This window comes from Macaca fascicularis, chromosome 7, assembly GCF_037993035.2.
Source record: "Macaca fascicularis isolate 582-1 chromosome 7, T2T-MFA8v1.1".
Taxonomy (NCBI): Eukaryota; Metazoa; Chordata; class Mammalia; order Primates; family Cercopithecidae; genus Macaca; species Macaca fascicularis.
In genome coordinates this window covers 103,566,191-103,583,943 of record NC_088381.1, presented here as the reverse complement: position 1 = coordinate 103,583,943, position 17,753 = coordinate 103,566,191, and the positions used below count along the sequence as shown (strand labels likewise).

General features: G+C 36.3%; 1 protein-coding gene and 1 long non-coding RNA gene across 14 annotated transcripts in view; both read left to right on the top strand.

Moving 5' to 3' along the window:
* Positions 1-17,753, top strand: part of RALGAPA1 (Ral GTPase activating protein catalytic subunit alpha 1) — a 275,782-nt gene that overhangs the window by 47,881 nt on the left and 210,148 nt on the right. For all 13 annotated transcript variants that reach the window (XM_073997236.1, XM_005561086.4, XM_065548726.1 and 10 more), the window contains 5 exons: positions 1,589-1,766; positions 4,906-5,021; positions 7,181-7,319; positions 8,614-8,822; positions 10,471-10,710. In XM_073997236.1, the coding sequence (XP_073853337.1) occupies positions 1,589-1,766; positions 4,906-5,021; positions 7,181-7,319; positions 8,614-8,822; positions 10,471-10,710 (882 nt within the window). The remainder of the gene's footprint in view (positions 1-1,588; positions 1,767-4,905; positions 5,022-7,180; positions 7,320-8,613; positions 8,823-10,470; positions 10,711-17,753) is intronic.
* On the top strand, positions 11,575-12,793 carry LOC141407275 (uncharacterized). The gene is made up of 2 exons (XR_012415706.1): positions 11,575-11,630; positions 12,640-12,793. It is a non-coding gene; the product is annotated as an uncharacterized lncRNA (long non-coding RNA).

The following is a 17,753-nucleotide window of genomic DNA, read 5'->3' as shown; positions in this document are numbered from 1 at the left end:
TGAATTCACTTAAAATGTAGCAAGAGGCCAGGTGCAGTGGCTCACTCCTGTAATCCCTGCACTTTGGGAGGCTGAGGTGGGTGGATCACTTGAAGCCGGGAGTTGGAGACCAGCCTGACCAACATGGTAAAACCCTGTCTCTACTAAAAATACAAAAATTAGCTAGGCATGGTGGCAGGCACCTGTACTCACAGCTACTTGGGCAGCTGAGGCAGGAGAATTGCTTGAACCCTGGAGGCGGAGGTTGCAGTGAGCTGAGATCACGCCACTGCACTCCAGCCTGGCGGCAGAGTGAGACTGTATCTAAAAAAAAAAAAAAAAAAAAAGTAGCAAGAGTTTGTTTGACAAACCATTCTAGGTTGACTGGGGACATTGAAAAATTGTTGTACTTTGCCACTCAGTGGACTCATTCACCAGCAATCTTTCCTCTTTATGGTCCCCAGAAGAAAAACATTATTTAGTCATTTGACAGATTATTCTTCATTCCACCATAGCCACTATTAGATGTAGAGGGAAGTAGGGGAGATACATATATATATATATATATATATATATATAAACGTTTTTGTTTCTTTTTCATTATGTCATTGTACTATAATAAGAGAAGCTGCCCATTCTGAAAATATCTTACTGTAGGTTAAATAAAGTAACATTATTACAGGGGCTTTTGACTTCATGGCTTGGGTATAAAAGTACAAAGGAATAAGCCTTCCTGTAGCTTTTCTCCTGTTATCTGGCTGAACCATGAAAGTGACAGCAGTTGAACACCTTTGACAGTGGCCATGAACAAGCTCTGATAAGGTAATTTCCGAAGCTATCAGTGAGATTACGTAGTGGAAGAATGAGTGTTTTGCTTGTCAGAGATTGAATTTTCCTCTATTTCTCTTTTACTGTTTTTATGCTGAGAGAATGTTCATTAATCAATTAAAATATTTATTGTCTTCTGTGTACAGGGTATTGTTTTAGGTGCTTTAATAGAGTAGAACAAAGTTGCTGTCTTGGAGCTTAGAATCAAATAATAAGGAAATGAGATAATTTCAGAGAGGTTTTAAATAATTTTATTTAAATAATTTAAATCATTTTATTTTAACTTAATAATTTTAATAATTTCAGAACTTTTCAGGGGCAAGAACATTGAATTCTCAATGTGCCAGGATCCCCATAACCATTCCTCCTTTTACCAAACTCATTCTCACTACTAACAGTCATTGTTCTCTCTCTTCTTGCTTCTTGGATTAGACTGGTGGTGATGGGAGGTAGGCAAGGAGGGAAGTAGACAAGAAGGAAATGATTTTCTAATTTTTATAAATGGAAATTATAGAATAAAAATTACCTGATGCCTTTAGAGAACAAGTTCATTCTATACTTGTTAAAAATCCGTGCATTTGTATTTCCAAATAATGATTTCAATAGATGCTATTGATATGTCTTGTCTCTCTCCTCTTCCTCAACTTCCCTTTGCTTCCCTGCCTGGCCTTTTGAAAGTATCATTCTGTAATCATCATCTAGAGAACTTTGTTTTTCAAAGGAAGGAAGGATTTCCATTATAAATAAAAATACTGTCTATTTTCATTTTATTTTATTTTAGATTAGGCGAGAAGGTGTTCGTCTTTTCTTACTGTGGTTGCAAGCTCTTCAGAATAACTGTAGCAAAGAACAGCTCTGGATGTTTTCATGCTTAATCCCTGGATTTTCAGCACCACAGTCTGAACATGGACCTCGAACTTTAGATAATCTCATTAATCCTCCACTCAACCTTCAAGAAAGTAAGATTCATGGGATGTTACCTGTCAGTATGTTTAAGCTTTCTATGTGGTCTCTTAGTGTATTTTTTCAAATGTCTGTGCATTAATTAACTGGGTAATCCAAGGCAATGTTTTAAAACATAGCTTTTATTATTATTCAGGTATCGTGAAGTCAGCAGATCAAGTAAGCTGTTGAAATAATAGTTTGTTACTCACAGTTCCCAAGCGGAAGGGGCATGCCATGCCACAAGGGCTACGTGGAGAAGCACCAGAGTTGGTCAGGAGGCAGAGGGAACCGGGAAAAACATGGGCAAGAGTCTTTATTATGATTTCTGTGGCAAGAAACAGGCAACCCAAGTTAAGCAAGTTTAGGATTAGCTAGTTTGAATAATTCCAGTGGGCTGTAGGGCATAAGAATTGTCCCTAGTTGTCTAGTACCCAATCCTTTTGTAATTAGGGCAAAGGAGTAGTCACCCTGAATGTGAGTGTAGAGGAGGTGGTAGGGGTGTGGGCTCTGGATTGGTTGGTTTGAATATGAAAGGCATACTCACAGGCTAGTCACTTACTGTCTCTAGGAACTGGCTAGCCCCTGGGAAGGACATATTCTCTCTAGAATCAGTAAGGCTTCAGAGGTGGAAGCATCAAAAACCTGCGGTTAATACAGATCATTTAACATTTTTCATTAATTACTATTACATATCACCTTGTATCCTGGAGTTAATTGGATGTACATTGAAGTACAAGTGTGTTTTATTTTGTCCATTAGATATGACTGTGAAAATGTTATATGTAAATTGAATTTTTATAAAATTTCATAAATAGTATTGCTATTTAAAAATTTATAATTTCAGTGATGTTTAATTTTTGCTTTCATTCGTGAGTCTTTGTGCTTTTTACCTTTTTTCTAATGTTCCCTTTTTTTTTTTGAGACAGAATCTCACTCTGTCACCCAGGCTGGAGTGCAGTGGCGTGGCCTTGGCTCACTGCAACCTCCACCTCCTGGGTTCAAACAATTCTTCGGCCTCAGACTCCCTAGTAGCTTGGGCTATTGTTGCCTATGCTGTAGTGCACTCCCATGATCGGCTCACTGTGACCTCAGACTCTTGGGCTCAAGTCAATAACTGGGACTACAAGGTGCATGCCACCCACCACACCTGGCTCATTTTAAAATTTTTTGTAGAGATATGGGGTCTTGCTATGTTGCCTGGCTGGCCTTAAACTCCTAAAGTCAAGCAGTCCTCCCACCTTTACCTCCCAAAATGTTGGGATCACAGGTGTCAGCCACTATGTCTGGTCTACTTAACAGATGTTCTATAAGCATTTTTTCTTCTGCCTCTCTTTATAGAGAGGTTTTCTTTCATCACTTTTTTTTAAGAGGTAAGGTCTCAAAGCTGTGTTGCCCAGATTAGAGTGCCGTGGCTTTTCACAGGTGCGATCATAATGCACTGTAGCCTTGAACTCTTGGGCTCAGGCAGTCCTCCAGCCTCAGCCTTCCTGAGTAGCTGGGACTACAGATGCATACCACCACACCCACTCTTTCATCAGTGTTTTTGTGGATGACTTTAAAAATAATTATTATTCATTTTAAATACATTTGTGACTGACTTCTGCCCCTTCTCTTTTTGAGAATAGAAGTTTTGCTTTTTAGTCTGTAAGATGTGGAAAATATGGAATCTCTGTATACTCCCCAGCGGAGACTAAGACATATTTATGGGAAGAGTGAGTATTAAGGGGATTTTTATGGCTTCACAAAATAAAGCTTTCATAAAGTGTGTTCTTCTGTATGATAACAGTGGTCCAGGAAGTCCAGAGTACAGATGATAAAGTTTGTACTTTCTTTTTTCTTTTCTTTCTTTTTTTTTTTTTTTTTTTTTGAGACAAGAGTCTCACTCTGTTGCCCAGGCTGGAGTGCAGTGGCGCAATCTCGACTCACTGCAACCTCCGCCTCCCAGTTCAAGCAATTCTCGTGCTCCACAGTAGCTGAGATTACAGGCACGTGCCACCACGCCAGGCTAATTTTTTGTATTTTTAGTAGAGATGGGGTTTCGCCATGTTGGCCAGGCTGGTCTCGAACTCCTGACCTCAGATGATCCACCTGCCTCGGCCTCCCAAAGTGCTGGGATTATAGGCGTGAGCCACTGCGCCCGGCCTAAAGTTTGTATTTTTAAAGAATAATTTTTAAAAATGAGTGGCAGAATAACATACCATGTATTATTTAAGAACTGAAATCTACCTCTGTTGTGAGCTTGCTGGTTGATATTTACTGAGAGTCAGGTTTAGGGACCTACATGTGTTTACCAGGTACTAATTGTTCAGCTTAGGAAATATTTAAGAGAATTCAGCTAGTTGCGGGTTGACTTTCTTGCATTTGCATTTGTTATAATGAATGTTTTTGAACATCTGAAAAGTAAAAAATATAAAACTTTCTTATTTTGTAAGTGTTAACAGATTGGTACTTTGATAAATAACTGCATTATTACAAATGTTTGTGATCTTATGGAATTTTTGTAATGGCAGTCTTCATGTGAATTTCAAATTGCCAGAAGTTCTTTCTCAACTGAGATGTTACATACTTGTAATCGCTGTGTTATTTGTCTGTCCATCCCTTTGTCACATTCTCTCAATCAAGGGTTCACAAAACAGCTGATTATTAAAATTTGTGGCCAGGCACGTTGGTTCACACCTGTAATCCTAGCACTTTGGGAGGCTGAGGTGGGCAAATCACCTGAGATCAGGAATTTGAGACCAGCCTGGCCAAAATGGTGAAACCCCATCTACTAAAAATACAAAAATTAGCTGGGTGTGGTGGCAGAAGCCTGGAATCCCAGCTACTTTGGAGGCTGAGGCAGGAGAATCGCCTGAACCTGGGAGGCGGAGGTTGCAGTGAGCCAAGATCGTGCCATTGCACTCCAGCCTGGGTAGCAGAGTGAGACTCCATCTCAAAAATAATAATAATTATTATTATTATTATAAATAAATAAAATTTATTGTTGTGATCAACTATCAGGGATGATCTCAAGATTTATTTTAAGGATCAGTCATTAGAAAGTTTTCTAGCAATTTTCATTGCATACACATTTTACAGTTAAAGTTTATTTGGTTATATTATTGTTTTACTAAATTTGTTTTGTAACTATACTATTCTTTTGTCTTTGGATAGCTCAAGTCACTATAGAAGAAATCACTCCTCTTGTCCCCCCACAATCAGGAGATAAAGGGCAAGAAGATCTCACAAGCTATTTTCTTGAAGCACTTCTAAAATACATAGTAATTCAGGTACTTGTTATCTTCTTTGATATCACACTCCTTACTATCCTATATGGGTGATTCCCTTTTCTCTCTCTTACCATTATTCTATCATAGTAGATATTTGCTTGTTTTCTTTTCGTCAGGGAGGTTGGAGGGGAAGGGTCAATGGCTTGCTTTTAATTAGCTTTAGCTTTTAAACTTTTGCAAGTGTAATCAACCAAGTGATGGTGGTGGGGGATATTTCCTAAACTTGTCATGTAAACTCAAATTTTAGATTCTTCTTTGGGGTAAAATAGATTTTAAATATTGCTTTACTGATTTATTGAGCTATAATTGATACACAATAAACTGCAACATTTGAAATTTACAGTTTAATGAATTTTATTACATGTATATATCCATGAAACCTTTACCACAATTAAGATAATGTATATATTTATCACCTCTAGGCATTTTCTTGGATCTTTGTTTGCTTTTTTATTTGTTTGTTTGAGACAAGGTCTTGCTCTGTCACCCAGGCTGGAGTACAGTGGCCCAATTATGGCTTACTGCAGCCTCAACCTCCTGGGCCCAAGTGATCCTGCCACCTCAGCCTCCCAAGTAGCTGGGACTACAGACCACTGAGCCGGGCTAATTAAAACTTTTTTTTTTTAGAGCGATAAGGTCTCACTCTGTTGCCCAGGCTGGTTTCAAACTCCTAAGCTCAAGTGATCTTCCCACTTGAATCACAGCCTCGCAAAATGCTGTGATTATAGGTGTGAGCCACCATGCCCCTTGGATCCCTTTGTATCGATACTTCATGTTTATTGCGCTGAATAATATTATATTGTAATTCATCCCCTTGTAGCATGTATTATATTGTATACATATACAATATTTTGTTTATCTCTTCATCAGCCAATGAATATTTGAGTTATTTCCACTTTTTGGCCAACTGGTGATATCAATTCCATCATTAATTCTACATTCAAGAGTTGGCTACATACTGTAGGAAAAAGCTTTCTCCCCTCCCCGTTTGTTTACTTACTTATTTATCTCAACATGTATTTATGCATTCCTGTGAATTCATGTGTTAGTATTTACTACAGTTACTAATTTTGATGCTCAGATTGTCCTAAATTTGTCTAGTGGAAGTTCCTTCAAGCTGACTCCTATGCCTTTGAATTGTTTCCATCTTTGAGCACTTCCATACTTCCTGGCACCACAAGATGTTCCAAGCTCATCTCATACCTTCCTTGCTCTGTCTGGAATCTGCTTTTTCTCTAAGCTGTCATTCATTTTAATGAAGAATTGTATTCACAGACACAGACACACACAAATCCATATTCCTATCTGTCTGTCTATCTATCTGTCTGTCTGTCTGTCTATCATAATGTTAATTCATACCCATTTTCCAAATTTCAATCTAGTACCACAGGGTTCATTCCCATTTCTTCCTTTCCATATTTATAACTCTTACCTGTCAATGAGAAATGTGGCTCATATTATTCTCAGTGTATTTACTTATTTAATCAGTTCCCCCTTGTGTATGATCAATCTCCTCTTGCCACCATTGCCCTCCTCTGCAGACATTCTCCTTAACTTGATTGGGTTCCATTACCCCATTCTGGGCCTTTGCCAACCACCTGCTTGGATGTCTTTCTCGTACCCTATATTATACTACTGTATCTCTTTCTGTCCTCGCTTCTCCCACTTCGTGGACACCCTCCTCACCCCTCTCAGATTGTGAGTCCCCACTGGGTTCCTGCCTCTGCTGTACCCTCTTTATGGATGCCCTGTGTCCTGTGCTCAGGCTCTGATTGTCTGCACTTGACTGCTGCTACTGCTTACATACACACACTCCTACCACATATGCTTATGTATTTTGTATGATTTTTTAGGCTGAATTATTCAGGAAGGGACAAAAGGGAGAGAACTTTAATATTTTTGTCATTAGTAGGGCCAACTTTTGTATAATTTTCATAGTTTTTTGAAGTACACTTCTAGGATTTTTAAAAAATATACGTAATGTACTTGTTTGACATTAGACCAATTTAAAAGATTTGTCCTTACGCTATGTATCATGATCTTTAGTGTTAACAATTCAGTGTATTGCAACCTTTTATAAGCTTGTTTATAATTGCTAATACTTCCTTTTAAGAGATTCTTTCTTCTGGAATGATTCTAATTATATAATTTATTTTTAGGTAAAAAGTTTAGAATGGAAGAACAAAGAAAACCAAGAAAGGGGATTTTCATTTTTGTTTTCACATTTTAAGAAATACTACTTGCCTTATATTTTTCCAAACATCTGTAAGGAAAACAGTTTATATCATCCTATACTTGGTAGGTAATGTTTGGAATTTTCTGAAAGAACACGCATAAGAGTAAAATAATCTCTCACTATAAAGTTGGCATTTGTTACTGCAGGAAACTGATCATATTTAATACTTGTATTGGTTGATACAGATATGATACCTAGATTCATACTGAAAGCAAATTTATGTTAATAGGAAATTTTCAATGAGAATGAGTTGTTTTTTTTTTTTTTTTTAAGAGACAGGGACTCACTCTGTCACCAAGGAGGCTAGAGTGCAATGGCATGATTATAGCTCACTGTAGCCTTGAACTGCTGAGCTCAGGCAATCCTCCCATCTCAGCCTCCCTAGTAGGACAACAGTCATGCACCACCACATCTGGCTAATTATTTTTTTTTTTAGAGATAGGGTCTCCCTATGTTGCCCAGGCTGGTCTTGAACTCCTAGCTTCAAGTGATCCTCTCCCTTGGCCTCCCAAAGTGCTGGAATTGTAAGCATGAGCCACCACATACAGCCAACAATGAACAGATTTTTTAAAAACTTATTCTCTGGATCTTATCAATTAGAAAAGTTAGCCCACCAGAAATATTTGTGGTTGTAAATTAAACTGAATTCTTGTTTGGTGTGATCCTTAGACTATACCATAAATTTTATTTTTAAGGTCCCCCCATATGGGGGTTCAATCAAATATTAGTCTTATTCAAATTCTCTATGAATAATTACATAGCCATGTTTCATCCAGTATTTATATAGTTGGTGCAAAAGTAATGGCAGTTTTTGCAATTACTTTTAATAATTATTGCCCCAACATATCTCTTGGAGCCTTGAGCCTAGAGCCTTGTGTACAAATCCTGGGTTAGAAGCTTATCTCTGCCATATATAGAAGGTATTGGTCATCCGTAGGTAAATTGTCTCTTTCCCAGCAAGGTGTTCCTAATACCAAGTTTAGGGAATTAACAGGCTTAGGTAAAACCTCATATTTGGTATGACTTCAAAATATGTGTTTCAGTGTTAGGTTAATTGAAGTGAGCTCTTATTTATTTTAAATAGTTCTGGAAGCTTCTTTGTACTTAGGTAGGTTTATTGAACTTTTTGATATTTTGTAAAAATAGATGTTTCTATATATCATCCTGATATATATGGTTCACTCTTCTGAGTTCCATGCAACATCTGGCAAATTTTGAAATGTCATTTTTGTGCTAAAGCTAGTTCTAAAACCAGAATAAAGTAACAATATTTTCTTAAATATTTAAAAATCTAGGTCTTTTCTAAACATAATTTCTTTCTTATTTTGGTTTTCATTTTCCTTTTATTTTGCACAGACATCCCACAGATGAGACCAAAGCCACATTATGTCATGATAAAGAAAGATGCTGAAACCAATGAAGCAATCTATTGTACAAAGGAGCCTTTCATTAAGGCTCGTGTTATTGTCATTCGTTGGCTGGTTTCTTTCTGGCTGGAGCCAAAACCACATACAGGACCTCATATTCCTGGGATGGAAGGTGAAGTCTTGCCAAAGAATATTCAGGTAATGCACAAATGAGGCAGGCTTGTTAAAGTTAGAAATGGCTTTTGAGATTTAGTCCATTGATTTCAATTGCCTTAGGTGGAGAGTACACTTAAATAATAGTGCTATTTTATTTGTATAAATATATTTTATAAATGCAAATTTTACTTATAGAGTTAATAAGTTTCCTGATAAAGAAATGAAACTTGGAAAGTATAGAAGATAATTTCATTAGTATATCAGTCTCAGCTTCTTATTTCTATATTTTAATTATACAATACTAAAAATATTCTTTATTGTACAGATAAATCTTATAAGTGAAAATAACTGTGATCAAATGGTAGGACCTTGATGGCCCTTTTTATTTGTGGGCATTCACAAAATGCAGATTAAAAGACCTGTTCACACCCCCTTCCCCCTTTTTCAACAAAGACTCCCAGTCTAGAAATGTGATATAAAATTATAAAGCAATACAGTAGAGTAATATTTCAAACTGTTGTTTTGGATTTAACAGTTTACCTTTTTTTCATACTTCTTTTTTATTTTCTCTTTTCCCTCATTGTACATTTTCCTAAACGTGTCTACATTACAGTATTTTTACTATTTTTATTTTCCTTTCCTCAGATTTTCTTACTTAGTTTTTAAAATCTTAAACTATGTGTGTTTTTTCTATAACATCTTAAATCTTTTATAAGTAGAATAAAGGTATAAAGTGTGTTTAATTAATCAAAATTCAGAAAATTTGAGTTTTATTCCTCTTAGTTTATTTATCTATAGCAAACTGTATGGTGTGTGTCCTCCAAAACTTTGCTCTAAGTTCTGTAAGTGTGAAAATTCTCAAGCAGAACTATCTGCTTTCTGATCCTAGAACGTAATGGATGAAAATCATAAATGTTTTTAGTTGGAAAGGTATATTTGAGATCATTTATTTAAGCTCTGTTATTTTATGGATGACAAAACTGAGGCCAAAAATTGAGTAACTTAACAGAAAGTAATTTATACCACAGAATAGTGCTACTTCTACCATATAGGAATTTGCTTATCACCACCTTAAGACTTAATTTTCCCCTGTCTTTCTGGTTAGGCTTGATCTTCAGCCTTGGTGAAAATTCGATTGTCAGAATTATAGAATTTTCTCTCAAGTTTTCTAATATTTTCTTTTAGTTTCGTTTCTACTTCTGTCATAAATTTTGTTCCTTTGTTTTTTGTTTTGTTTAAGAAGCGTTTACTTATGTAAATTTTTGTCCACAGTAAAATAGAGATAATTTTAAATATTAAGGTTTTATTAGGTAAACATTCTGATGTTAAGTTATTTACTTATTCTTGAAGGTCTGAACTGTCTCTAATTCCATTATTCATCCACCCAGCTTTAATTAATAACTTGTTTGAACTGTAGACTTACTGAGAAACTTGTATAACTATAGGTGGATAGATGATTAATTACCACACATTTTGGAGTATCTCTGTCACTTAGATGTTGAGTTATTTGCATTGCCAATTAATTATTTAGAATGGCTTTTAAATGAAACTCTATGCTCAGAGTTTAAGCAGTGGTATAGATTACTTGGGAAATGTTTTGGATTTTGTCAGTATTACCTATTAAAAGAGAAAATGCACAGTGAAATGATTATGATATTGTGTCTCTCTCTTTTTTTTTTTTGTATTTTAGAGAGCAGCTGCTAGTTTAGTATCCAGAGAAGAAAGCAAAAATGATAATGCTGATAAAGCAGACAGAACTACAGAACCTGAACAGTCTCATTCCAATACAAGCACTCTCACGGAGCGAGAACCTAGCTCATCTAGTCTCTGTAGTATTGATGAAGAACATCTCACAGACATTGAAATAGTTCGCAGAGTTTTTTCTTCTAAAAGAAGTAATGTAAACTTTGTGACAGAGATATTTCGTCAGGTAACATACCTCTCAGTATTTTTAATTTATAAGGGAGGCTTTTATCTTTAATATTAAACATACTGATTTTTAGCTGGGAACAGTGGTGTGTACCTTTAGCTGTAGTTGTTCAGGAGGCAGAGGTGGGAGAATCGCTTGAGCCCAGGAGTTTGAGGGCACTTTGAACAACATGCAGAGACTGCATCTCTTAAGAAAGGAAAGGAAAGGGAAAGGGAAGGGGAAGCGGAAGGGAAGGGAAGGGAACAGAAGGGAAGGGAGACAGAAAGGAGGAAGGAAGGAAGGAAGGGAGGGAGGGAGGGAAGGGAAGGGAGGAAGGAGATTACTGATTATTAGCTATTTAAAATATATTCTTCATGTAGATTTTTAAAGTTTATATTTAGTTTATAAAATGCATCTCTAATCCTTTAGTATTTTCTATTCTTTATATATTTTAGTTTGTGATACTTTTAACTTAATAATTACTTTTCCCCTTATACTCCTCCTGTTACCAGAATAATTTTTAAAATTACTCATTATAGATTGAAACTCTTCTATCATTTGATTAATAAACTATAGTAAAATTATTTTATCTTCTACTCTCTCATCAGTAAATGGTTTATGATTATAGGAAGGGAGGTTTTTATTGCTTTTACCCTCAAGGCTTAGTTTTGTCCTCTAAGGCATTCTGAAGTCAAAGTTGATTAAGACAGATATTTCTTAGGGAAAATATAGAAAGAAAGGGAAAATAAAAGAACAAAAAGCTATTTCACATGAAGGTAGCTAGAAATCCCTAAGTGCATGTTCTCAAATATGTAGAAATTTTGTGGAAAAGAAACCTTATGAAAACTACCATTTGCTCTTGATGGCAAAGGCACTTAACTTTTACAGGTAAACAACATTGAGTTTTGCAGCTGAGGGGGATCATTCAGGTGTCTCAGCAAGTAAGTGGTAGATCTTTGACTATGAAATGCCCACATCCTGGTTCCCATGTCAGTGCTCTTTATTCAGTGCCACACTGCGTTCACATGCCAGGGAGCTCTCTAGGCAAAGCAAATACTCTTGATCTCCCACACATATTTATTGATGTGTAAAACAAAGCATGAGAGAGCATTAGTCTTGTCAGCCTAAATTAAAGAAACAAACTTGTTTTCATTTTTTGTCCAGCATTAGCAGTGGTTCTAGCCAGATTTAAGGTTTGTGTTAACAGAATATATAACAATTGGGAAAGGAAAGATATTTGACAAATTATGTTGGAATACTTGTGGGGAATTTTAAAGCTTATAGAACTATTCAGCCTTCCAGTTGTTGAGTCAGTTTAAATAAGTTTATTTTTCTAGGCATTTACTTATTGTGTTTGTTTTCAAATTTGTTGACAAAGCTCATCACATCCTCTTATCCTTTTAACCTCTAAAGCATTTATATTCATATTCCTCCTTTTCATTCCCATCAGTGCAGTATTTAATTGCCTGGTAATTTTTTAATTTTTTTGCAGAGTGGGGTCTGGCTATGTTGTCCAGGCTGGTCTTGAACTCCTGGCCTCAAGCTATCCTCCTGCCTTGGCCTCCCAAAGCGCTGGGATTACAGACATGAGCCACTGTGCCTGGCCCTATCCCTTGTTTGTTTCTCTCTCTTTTTTTTTTTTGATGGTGATTCTTGCCAGAGATTTGTCAGTTTTATTATTTTCTTTCTGTCTTTTTCTATCTTTTCCCCCGAGACCCCATTCCTTTTCCTTTAGTGGTTGTCATATAAGTTTTAACATGTATACTTCACTTTTCAAGTTCTAAAGTTATTTTTTTACCCTCTTCCTAATCAATACAAGGACCTTAGAACCCTACTAGTCTGATTTTTCCCCCCAACATATATATTAAGTAATTTTGTTCTGTTTTTTGTGTTGGTGTATATTTGTTACATATTTGCCACTTTATTTTATCATGATTTCTTCCCTTTCAGATCTTCTATTTAGAATCACTTTCCTCTGCTTGAAGTTCATCATTTAGAAATTACTTTAGTGGATGTATGTTGGTATCAAACACTTTTAATTTTATGATTTTCCCAACTTTATTGCGGCATACCCAACAAATAAAAATTGCATATATTTAAGGTATACATTGTGATGTTTTGATACACCTATACATTGCGGATGATTACTACAATCAATCTGGCTAACATAATCATGGCCTTACGTAGATAAAATTTCATTTGCTTATATATGGTAAGAACACTTAGGATAAAATCTTCTAGCAAATTTCAAGTGTAAAATACAGGATTATTAACTATAGTCACCATGCTAGATATCCAGAACCTGTTCATCCCACATAACTGAACTGTTGTACTTTTGATCAGCATCTCCCATTTTGCCTACTGCTCATCCCTTAGTCACTACCTTTCTACTCTGTTTTTATAAGTTTGATTTTTTAGATTGCACATTTAAGTGAGATTATACAATAAATTGTCTTTCTGTATCTAGCTTATTTATTTCACTTAGCATAATGTCTGCTGGGTTAGTCCATGTTGTTGCAAATGGTGGAATTTCCCTCTTTTTGTTTTTTTGAAACAGGGCCTTACTCCATTTCCCAGGCTGTAGTACAGTGGTGTGATCACAGCTCACTGCTCAAGTGATACTTATGCCTCAGCCTCCTGAGTAGCTGGGACTACAGGTGCACACCACAATCCCTACCTAATTTTAAAAAATTATTTTATAGAGAGGGGTTCTCACTGTATTACCCAGGCTGATCTCTAAGTCCCTGCCTCAAGTGATCCTCTCACGTCGGCCTCCCAACGTGCTGGGATTGAAGCCGTGAGCCACTATGCCTGGCCCTAGGATTTCCTGCTTTTTTTTTTTTTTTTTTTTTTTGAGATGAAATCTCGTGCTGTTTCCCAGGCTGGATATGGTGGCCCTATCTTGGCTTACTGCAAGCTCCACCTCCCGGGTTCAAGTAGTTCTCATGCCTCAGCCTCCTGGGTAGCTGGGATTACGGGCATGCGCCACCACGTCCGGCTAATTTTTGTATTTTTAGTAGAAACGGGGTTTCACCATGTTGGTCAGGCTGGTCTTGAACTCCTCACCTCGTGATCTGCCCACCTTGGCCTCTCAAAGTGCTGGGATTACAGGTGTGAGCCACTGTGCCCAGCCAGATTTTCTGCTTTTTGAAGGCTGGATAATATACTCTGTGTGTGTGTGTGTGTGTGTGTGTGTGTGTGTTTATGTGTGTATATATTTCTGGCTCTCTGCTTTGTTCCATTGCTCTATATATCTGTTTTTAATGCTGGTACCATAGTGTTTTGATTACTGTTTTGTAATGTATTTTGAAATCAAGACATGTGGGTACCTCCTGCTTTGTTCTCCTTGCTCAAGATTATTCCAGGTCTTTTGTTGCTTCTTCATAGAGGAATTAACTGCTGATTTATGAACTTGAATATTCTGGTTTCTTTGACAGTTATTTCTCATTATAAATTTATAAATTATCACTCTGAATTTATACATCAGTTTTTAGCTATGGCTAATATCAGTTTTTCCTCACAATTCATATTTAGCATATTGGCAAAATAATATTTTGAAATCTGCCAGGACGTAGTTCTCTGGTGTGTAGTAAATTCAAGCCACTAGGATGTAGTCTGACAATTTGTGTAATATTTTAGCTTTGGAGGATATTAACTTTTTAAGATTATTAAATTTTGTTTTTCAGTGTTTTAGATTGACAGCAAAATTGAGTGGAAAGTACATACTAATTTTTTAAAACAGGTTAATTTTTCTGTATCTTAGAATTTCTTTGGGATCATTTTAACGTTTTAAATTTTATTTTGAATGTTTTTAAGGAAGGCTGAGCTGTTGCTACAACTGTAAAATAAATATTCTTAAAGCAGGCAGTGATGATCAAAATCTTACCATTTGACCATTAAGCTGCTAGAATATGAGAGTGATAATTTAGGAATGAGTTGATTAAAGAAAGTAACAAATAAAGTAGTTTACTAAGGAATTAATAATAGCAAATAAAAGGATTAACAAATAACAATATTCTGTTGATATTGCACGTTAACTTTTCATCATCTTGGGAGCTTTTTTGCTGGTTTCATTCAGATAAAATAAGTTCATTTGACCACATGGTTATTATTTAATACACCTACTGATATCTCTAGAATAGAAAGTGGCAGGTTTTAGGTAAGGGTTTTGTGATTTTTAAGGTTGATATTAGCAAGTAGTGTCATAAAAAAATAATAAAAAGTAAAAGCAATTTAATTCTTTTTTTTTTTTTTTTTTTTTTTTGAGATGGAGTCTCGTTCTTGTTGCCCAGGCTGGAGTGCAGTGGTGTGACCTCAGTTCACTGCAACCTCTGCCTCTCAGGTTCAAGCGAATCTCCTGCCTCAGCCTCCCGAGTATTTGGTATTACAGGCATGTGCCACCGTGCCTGGCTAATTTTGTATTTTTAGTAGGGACAGGGTTTCTCCATGTTGGTCAGGCTGGTCTTGAACTCCCGCCCTCAGGTGATCCGCCTGCCTTGGCCTCCCAAAGTGCTGGGATTACAGGCGTGAGCCACCGCACCCAGCAGCAATTTAATTCTATTTCCACCTAAAAAGTAAAGTAAAAATATTAACCCATAAACACACACAAACACAAGGAAAAGACTTTGGGTGATGAGATTAAGAGTATTTTTGCTGTTTTACTTTTCCATGTCTGGATTGTGTAAATCTTTTTCTATGAAAATGTGTATTTGTGATGAGGAAAATATTTATATTTGTTTAAGATCCCAGAAAATACCAGAAGAAAAGAATAACTATGAGATTTTTCTTTTAAATTTTGCCTTATTGTTAGACTATAGAACTTGATTATATGTAAAATGAAATATATAAGCCTTAACTTTTTTCTTTGTATGCTTGGAAAAGGTGAGGTACCTTATTACATATGATTTTTTATTAGCTTTTGGAGGCAAATTTAATTTTTATTTTAAAATGAAAATCTATTTTAAAAGTAATAGTTCTCAAAAAGACAATGATGACTGGGTGTGGTGGTGTGTGCCATAGTTCAAGCTACTCAGGAGACAGAGACAGGAGAATCGCTTGAGGCCAGGAGTTCAGTCTAGCCTGGGCAATGTAGCGAGATCCTGTCCCTAAAATAATAAAAAATTTAAAAACCACAATAATGTAAGTTGCAAAAAAGTGCAACTTATGAAAAGTTGTATTTACATTGACCTTTGTAAGAGCTCAGTTATTTCAGGAAGCAAGGAATATCACCATTCTGAGTAATACAATTTCAACTAATCTTTACTACTTCTACTTGAAGTCAGTTCCTGTCTACCACAAACGTTCCTATATCAGTGTGCAAATAATTTGGAGACAACAGGCTTTTTATGACAATGAATTGGTTAACTTTTAAAAGTTGTTTTTTATCTCACATTTTATAATAAGATAGAAATAGATGTACAGCAGGTCTTAATATCCCTGATGAACATCGATGCAAAAATCCTCAATAAAATACTGGCAAACCGGATTCAGCAACACATCAAAAAGCTTATCCACTATGATCAAGTGGGCTTCATCCCTGGGATGCAAGGCTGGTTCAACATTCGCAAATCAATAAACATAATCCAGCATATAAACAGAACCAAAGACAAGAACCACATGATTATCTCAATTGATGCAGAAAAGGCTTTTGACAAAATTCAACAGCCCTTCATGCTAAAAACGCTCAATAAATTCGGTATTGATGGAACGTACCTCAAAATAATAAGAGCTATTTATGACAAACCCACAGCCAATATCATACTGAATGGGCAAAAGCTGGAAAAATTCCCTTTGAAAACTGGCACAATACGGGGATGCCCTCTCTCACCACTCCTATTCAACATAGTGTTGGAAGTTCTGGCTAGGGCAATCAGGCAAGAGAAAGAAATCAAGGTTATTCAGTTAGGAAAAGAAGAAGTCAAATTGTCCCTCTTTGCAGATGACATGATTGTATATTTAGAAAACCCCATTGTCTCAGCCCAAAATCTCCTTAAGCTGATAAGCAACTTCAGCAAAGTCTCAGGGTACAAAATTAATGTGCAAAAATCACAAGCATTCTTATACACCAGTAACAGACAAACAGAGAGCCAAATCATGAATGAACTTCCATTCACAATAGCTTCAAAGAGAATAAAATACCTAGGAATCCTACTTACAAGGGATGTAAAGGACCTCTTCAAGGAGAACTACAAACCACTGCTCAGTGAAACAAAAGAGGACACAAACAAATGGAAGAACGTACCATGCTCATGGATAGGAAGAATCAATATCATGAAAATGGCCATACTGCCCGAGGTTATTTATAGATTCAATGCCATACCCATCAAGCTACCAATGAGTTTCTTCACAGAATTGGAAAAAACTGCTTTAAAGTTCATATGGAACCAAAAAAGAGCCCGCATCTCCAAGACAATACTAAGTCAAAAGAACAAAGCTGGAGGCATCACGCTACCTGACTTCAAACTGTACTACAAGGCTACAGTAACCAAAACAGCATGGTACTGGTACCAAAACAGAGATACAGACCAATGGAACAGAACAGAGTCCTCAAAAATAATACCACACATCTACAGCCATCTGATCTTTGACAAACCTGAGAGAAACAAGAAATGGGGAAAGGATTCCCTATTTAATAAATGGTGCTGGGAAAATTGGCTAGCCATATGTAGAAAGCTGAAACTGGATCCTTTCCTTACTCCTTATACGAAAATTAATTCAAGATGGATTAGAGACTTAAATGTTAGACCTAATACCATAAAAACCCTAGAGGAAAACCTAGTAGTACCATTCAGGACATAGGCATGGGCAAAGACTTCATGTCTAAAACACCAAAAGCAACGGCAGCAAAAGCCAAAATTGACAAATGGGATCTCATTAAACTAAAGAGCTTCTGCACAGCAAAAGAAACTACCATCAGAGTGAACAGGCAACCTACAGAATGGGAGAAAATTTTTACAATCTACTCATCTGACAAAGGGCTAATATCCAGAACCTACAAAGAACTCAAACAAATTTACAAGAAAAAAACAAACAACCCCATCAAAAAGTGGGCAAAGGATATGAAC